The 7,396-nt window shown below is 39.0% G+C and overlaps 1 protein-coding gene across 1 annotated transcript in view; it reads right to left on the reverse strand.

Annotated features, from left to right (window-relative positions):
• The window catches only part of KNTC1 (kinetochore associated 1), a 70,513-nt gene that overhangs the window by 14,547 nt on the left and 48,570 nt on the right, over nt 1-7,396 (reverse strand). The window contains exons 44-49 of the mRNA XM_035016919.1: nt 5,764-5,968; nt 2,830-2,919; nt 1,750-1,921; nt 1,611-1,669; nt 1,248-1,464; nt 242-315 (exon numbers count right to left, since the gene is read on the reverse strand). Of these exons, the coding sequence (XP_034872810.1) occupies nt 242-315; nt 1,248-1,464; nt 1,611-1,669; nt 1,750-1,921; nt 2,830-2,919; nt 5,764-5,968 (817 nt within the window). The remainder of the gene's footprint in view (nt 1-241; nt 316-1,247; nt 1,465-1,610; nt 1,670-1,749; nt 1,922-2,829; nt 2,920-5,763; nt 5,969-7,396) is intronic.

The following is a 7,396-nucleotide window of genomic DNA, read 5'->3' on the forward strand; positions in this document are numbered from 1 at the left end:
GAAAGGAAAATGTTAATCTCTAAACCTCAGTGAGGCAAAGAATTCATCCTTATCAATCAAGGTCCTTCCCTGCCTTAGTTACAACCTTACAGAGCTACACAAACCCTAATCTTTCTCCATTTTAGGCATTCAACCCTCCAAGATGCCCGTCCCCGGGGCAGGATGGGAAGGTTCACCAGGGGAGCACGCGTTAAGTGAAAAGAGAGAGGAAGGAGCCTTCCACCAAGCAGTTCAGACACACCTGAGATGGGATATTCTGCAGCCATCTCTCAGCTAGATACAGGCAGAATTTCAGGCTGGACATCTTGAAGGAACCTGAAAAGACAAAGAGATTTATAAGCAAATTTAATCAAGACAAATGTATTTGAGTCAAATTAAAAAGGTTATTTTTTTAAAATGAGAATACATACTCAGAGTAAAAAAAATAATTTAAACAGGACAGAAGGACACACACCTTTTAACCCAAATGGAATAAGATCATACATGTAGTACATACAGTTCACTGTTTTCACTATACAGATTCCTTGGCTATCTTTCCAAGTCAACTACATAGTATTCCATTCTATGAATATGTTCTATTTTTTTTTTTAAAGATTTTATTTATTTATTTGACAGAGAGAGAGACAGACAGCGAGAGCAGGAACACAAGCGGGGGAGTGGGAGAGGGAGAAGCAGGCTTCCCATGGAGCAGGGAGCCTGATGTGGGGCTCGATCCCAGGACCCTGGGATCACGACCTGAGCCGAAGGCAGACGCTTAATGACTGAGCCACCCAGGAGCCCCTATGCTCTATTTTTTTAAACAAGTTCCTGACAAATGAACATTTAAAAAAAATAGTTATTTTCAATTTCTGTTACAACTAAAAACATGGCAGTGTGTGCCTGTGTTTGTGTGCTTGTTTGGTTATGTAAGAACACGCAACAATTCATTACTAGAAGTATGAGTGGATATTAGGAAGCATCAATTTCTATCCCTACCAACAAGGTGGAGAGCGCCCACATCCCCGCACCCTGATAAGCTACAGGGAGCCTTGCTGACTTCACCGGAGCCTTTTCAACATTCAGCAAATTTTAACAACGTCAGCAATGCACCAAGTGAAGACAGAGGGCACACATAACATTTTTAACTACCATCGATAGTTTTAAATGCCTCTCCTTAAAGATAGAGAAGTCCTTTTTTTTTTTTTTTAACTGCAAGTTCAAAACAACAAGCCAACCATTTTGAGCCCATTTAGAGGAAGAATCCGTACCTTCTGGGATATCCTGGGCAAGACTGATTCCAATAGCCACAGCCCACTCTGGGTTAACTATAGACAGTAAGTAGGATTCAATGGTTTGAGTGATCTTAGTTATTTCCTTGTTAATCAGCACTGAGGATTTAGCTTGTGTTAACTTCAGGAGCTTCGGCTTCAATTTTTTTTCAAAAACATGCTTGGCTGTAGACACATACAGAGTGTCCAAAGAGAACTTCAAAGAGAGGAAAAGAAAAGTTAAGGCTGATTTATATGCGCACCTTTAAGGGTTTACCTGAAAGCAGCACAAAATCCTTCTACACAGGGTCTAAGCTAACTAGAGGGTATAAAGATACGTCTTATAAAGTCTCAACCCATTACCTTCATTAATTTAGAAATTAAGAGCAGTGTTGGGAAAGATTCTTCACTGAGTTCTGTAGCTAAAAAGGAAACAAGAATATGATTTGCTTAAGAAAAAAAAATTGGCTATTCAGTAATATTCAAAAGTTAAGGAACATACAGAGAATTTTCCAGAAGTTCTGTGCTGTGCCAAAGAATATTAGGTGAAAAGGCAGTCTAGTTTGGGCAGCTGATGGCAAACTTATCACATGCTCCAACATATACTGATATTCTAAGTCCACTGGAGGAGATATTCTTCTGTATGATTTCAAATGTTTCAGAAGACTCAATGCCTAAAAAAAAAATACATATATATATAATATATATATACACACATATATGTATAAATGTAATTTCCCGTGAGATTAAAACAATCCTGTTTCTGAATTGTCTAACTTGATAGCATCATGGATTTCCATTCCTGAGGTCTTGTTTTCATAAAGATACACCAAAAGCTTTTGTAGTTTTACCTCTTAAGTTATCCTTCTAAACCAAAACCATAATTTATACAATGATTAAAGAAATTATGTGCGGAGAAACTAATGGAACCTTGTTGTTGGTGGGATGTTTATGAGTTTGACAGTTCCTCATGCCCTGTTTGAACAGTCTGAGATATCTCAAAAATACCCTATTTCAATTTAAATACATAGGCAGTAGATTTAAAATTAATCCTCTATATCCCTTACATTTCTTGAGCTTATATCTGATATTTTTGGGGCTTGTAAAACCTTTTGAATCAACCCATTGTCTTTTAATTTTTAAACTCCAATTTAAAAAGAGATAAAAGCTACTATGACCAAAATTTAGAAAAGACTAAAAAGTTACTGAAAGCACTAGAATTGAGTCAGTCCTACCTACTAATATAGAAAGTGGAATCTAACTCTGGGTCCCACATGCTATTTTTTTTCCCTTCTTCTGAATCACAAAAATTTTGTTTTAATTCTTTCAAATCAGTACTTTAGTGACTTCATGCTCTTGGACTAATTTAAATTGCTTTAGTAAAGCAAGAACGGGATTAAGATAAATAATAAAATACAGAGAGCATGAGAAGTCTTTTTACTTCTGTATCCCTTTCAAAGAAGAGGACAGGAATAAAATAGAAAGCATAAAGGATAGTCCAGAAAGATACTATGTGACTGCAATTCTGTAAATGATCCAAAAAGAAGCATAAAGATAATTTTTAAATGTATAATAGTTATACCTGATTAATATTAATGTTGGTTATCTTTTCATCGGCTCTTTCTATAACTTTTAGGATGACTTCAATCATTTCATAGTCATAGGGATCCAACTGTATAAAAGTAAAAATATATCAAAACTTAAGAAGATGGTCAGGCCAGGAGATGGTTTTATTCAATTATGGTAATCGACACAGATTATAAATATAAAATCTCACTGCACTATGGTGTTAGATTATTCTTTTAAAAATGAACTGAAATGGGGGCACCTGGGTGGTTCAGTCGGTTAAGTGTCCAATTCTTGACTTCAGCTCAGATCATGATCCTCAGGGTCATGAGATTGAGCCCTGAGCCCTGTGTCTGGCTCCATGGTGGGCGTGGGGCCTGCTTAAGATTCTTTTTCACCCTCTGCCCTTGCCCCCCTACCCCTGCTTAGGTGCTCTCTCCCTCAAAAACAAACAAAAAAACCCTGAAATGTTCTTACCTCAAAATTAGCTCTTTATTAGTTCTATCAGGATAAACAAATGTTCTTTAAAAAGTTTCCAAAGTGACTTTAAAAAAAGAAAGCTGTTCCTAGGGTACTAAAAATCTAGAAACAATATATATATCAAAATTTCATAATTTTGTAAATTTTTTTTATTTTGTAAATTTTATAAAAAAGATTTTATTTATTTTTTGTCAGAGAGAAAGAGCACAAGCAGGGGGAACGGCAGGCAGAGGGAGAAGCAGGCTCCCTGCTGAGCAAGGAGCCCGACACGGGACTCGATTCCAGGACTCTGGGATCGTGACCTGAGTCAAAGGCAGACACTTAGAGGCGCCTGGGTGGCTTAGTCGTTGAGCGCCTGCCTTAGGCTAGGGTCATGATCCCGGGGTCCTGGGATCGAGCTCTGCATCAGGCTCTCCGCTCTGTGGGAAGCCTGATTCTGCCTCTCCGACTCCCCCTGCTTGTGTTCCCTCTCTCACTGTGTCTCTGTCAAATAAATAAATAAATAAAACTTTTAAAAAAAGGCAGACACTTAACTGACTGAGCCACCGAGGCATCCTTGTAAGATGTTTTAATTAGAATTCTATGTCTTTTTTTTTTTTTAAGATTTTATTTAGGGCGCCTGGGTGGCTCAGTTGGTTAAGCGACTACCTTCGGCTCAGGTCATGATCCTGGAGTCCCGGGATTGAATCCCATATTGGGCTCCTTGCTCAGCAGGGGGTCTGCTTCTCCCTCTGACCCTCCCCCCTCTCGTGCTCTCTCTCTCTCATTCTCTCTCTCAAATAAATAAATAAAATCTTAAAAAAAAAAAAGATTTTATTTATTTATTTGACAGAGAGAGACACATTGAGAGAGGGAACACAAGCAGAGGGAATGGGAGAGGGAGAAGCAGGCTTCCCACTGAGCAGGGAGCCCAATGCGGGGCTCGATCCCAGGACCCTGGGATCATGACCTGAGCCGAAGGCAGACACTTAACAACTGAGCCACCCAGGCGCCACTAGAATTCTATGTCTTCCATTTAAGACAGAAAAAGTATAATAGGAGGAAATGGACCTTTTCTTGGAAATGATGTAACTGAAAGTGTGGACCTCCAAGCAAAAGTTTCTCAAAGGATTGCATTCTTGCTCTAATCATATACTGAAATGCCAAAATTAATTGGGTGGCATCTATATATGTTCATAAAGAGAAAGGAAGTATTCTCTTTGTTCTTTGTTTCTGCCCATACACCATTACTTTTTTTTCCATTTCTTAAATGCCAAATAAAGTCACAAGAATAACAACACTGAACTAAGTGGGAAGATGATTTATGTAGTACCTAGAACTTTTGAGCAAGTCTATATTATTTCTAGCTGATTTTCAGGCAAAATATAAAACTGAAGTATTTCTTGTAGTCTTATAATCCTCTTCACCCTTCCATCCACTTCTGCTCCCCCAAGAAACTACCCTTCAACCTAAAAGTTTTAATTCTCATAAAGATCTCCTAAGAAAATAATCAGACAAGAAGGCAAATATGTATATATATGAAGATTTTCATTGTAACAACTTATTTTTTTAAAATATTTTATTTATTTATTTGACAGAGAGAGAGAGAGAGAGAGCAGGAATACAAGCAGGGGGAGTGGGAGAGGGAGAAGCAGGCTTCTCGCGGAGCAGGGAGCCTGATGTGGGGCTCAGTCCCAGGACTGTGGGATCATGACCTGAGCCTAAGGCAGATGCTTAACAACTGAGCCACCCAGGTGCCCCTCACTGTAACAACTTATAATAGTGAAATGTACAATTTAAATGTTCATCCATAAAGGCCTGGCTAAATACAGTATGTTTCTTCCACACCATGGAATAATACATATTATTAATACATATTAAAAATGAGGAAGATGTGTATTGTCATAAAAAGAGAGTAACAGGATAGGATATTTAGCCTACGATAGTCACCAAACTACTAACATTTTTATCTATGGGAATGGGGTTATAGAGAAATGTCACTTTTTAATTTACACTTCTACTTTGATCTTTTCAAAGAATGTGTACTATTTTCAAAAATCTGAAAAAAAAGGGCTATTTCTGGGGATACCCGGGTGGCTCAGTTGGTTAAGTGTCTGCCTTTGGCTCAGGTCATGGTCCGAGCCACGGTCCTGGGATCGGGTCCCGCATCAGGTTCCCTGCTCAGCAGGGAGCCTGCTTCTCCCTCTCCCTGCCGCTCTGCCTGCTTGTGCTCTCTTGCTCTCTGACAAATAAATAAATAAAATCTTAAAAAAAAAAAAAAAAAAAAAGGTTATTTCTTTTTTCAGAAAAAAAAAATCCAGAAAATTGTTGTATTAAATTATTAAAAAGATAGAAATCTAAAATATCAAAATTGAAAGTTTTAAAAAATATAGGACTTGCATTTCCAGCTTGTTGCTCAACGTCTCTAAATAGACTAAGAGTAGGAGGGACGGCTGGTGTGGCCCGATACATTCATTTCCCATTCATCTACCTTGTGGAGTATCCCGCTAAGACTGATGACCAAATCTTTTGTGCTTGTCAGTAGAGGAACCATTTCCAGGGCTTTGGCCAGGAGTCTGGGGTGCTGATGCTTTGCGGACTGCGCACTCACGTCTCCCTGGCTCTGGCTGGCACTGGTGTGTAGCAGTGTTTCGATGAATAGCTGGAGAGCTGCATCACAGTCTAACTGAAATGTGCTAAAAGAAGTATTCCATTACACATTAACTTCCCCGCATGCGTGGGTGTCCATACAATTTCTCCCCTACACGCTCCCGTCACTGGACTCCAATAACCCTCTCATTGCCCAGCCTCATTATCAGATCATATACCTGCCATCAGAGTTAATTACTGCCTTTAAAAAATCAGATCTTGTTCTTGGCAGCCATGTTGACACGGCACAATACCGGAGAGAAATTTGTAATAAAATTGAAAATATTTAATTCCTTTAATAGGGCAATTCCACTTTCATACACTTCGCAGAAGTCACCAAGATATACATATATGGATGTCCACTGCAACAACTGTTTGTCATATTTAAAAACTGAGAACCACTCAATCATCCATCGATATGGAGCTAGTTAAATAACTTATTCATACAAAGGAATACCGGAGTTCAAGAGCTATGAGGAAGGGCTATATGTACCAGTCTTATAAGACATCTTGCTAAGTGAATGATACATGCTACAAAATGGTTTGTAAAGTATGATTCTGTTTTTGAGGAATGTAAAGAATGCATGTTAGCATTTGCATAGGGGAAATGAAAGAATATAGGCCAAACTCTTTTAACAGTGATTATTCCTGAAGGGTGAGACTATGTGGAACTTTGATTTTAATATGTTCCATCTGAATTAGAAAAATAATAAACACTTAAAAATTAAGAATGAGATTAATATAGACAGAGACAATTCCAATGTCTTAAGCCCTATCAATAAGATGGTAGTTTAGGGGCGCCTGGGTGTCCCAGTCGGTTAAGCGGCTGCCTTCAGCTCAGGTCATGATCTCAGGGTCCTGGGATCGAGCCCAACGTCGGGCTCCCTGCTCAGTGGAGAGTCTGCTTCTCCCTCTCCCTCTGCCTGCCTCTCTGCCTACTTGTGCTATCTCTCTGTCAAATAAAAAAAAAAGATGGTAGTTTAATCTGCTGCACAGAATAACTGAAATATCAAGAAAAGCTTTGGGCGCCTGGGTGGCTCAGTTGGTTAAGCGACTGCCTTCGGCTCAGGTCATGATCCTGGAGTCCTGGGATCGAGTCCCGCATCGGACTCCCTGCTCGGCAGGGAGTCTGCTTCTCCCTCTTACCCTCCTCCCTCTCATGCTCTCTGTCTCTCATTCTCTCTGTCTCAAATAAATAAATAAAATCTTAAAAAAAAAAAAAGAAAAAGAAAAGAAAAGCTTTAAGAAGGACCATTTTAAAGTCATTCCCTGAAATTCTAAAGGCCATCTAAATTTATTCAGCTGGACTCCTTGGGGTAAAAGTGTCACTATCACACAAATACAAATCATCAATGCCACCCAAGCAACAAGAATGTGAAATGAACTTGACATTATTCTAGCTATTTACATCTCAGAAAAGGGCTCAGTACAACAAAACCACACGCCAAAATCTACCAGGAGTTCAAATTAATAAA

Source organism: Mirounga leonina, unplaced genomic scaffold, assembly GCF_011800145.1.
Source record: "Mirounga leonina isolate KUSES-001 unplaced genomic scaffold, KU_Mleo_1.0 Mir_171, whole genome shotgun sequence".
NCBI classification, from domain to species: Eukaryota; Metazoa; Chordata; class Mammalia; order Carnivora; family Phocidae; genus Mirounga; species Mirounga leonina.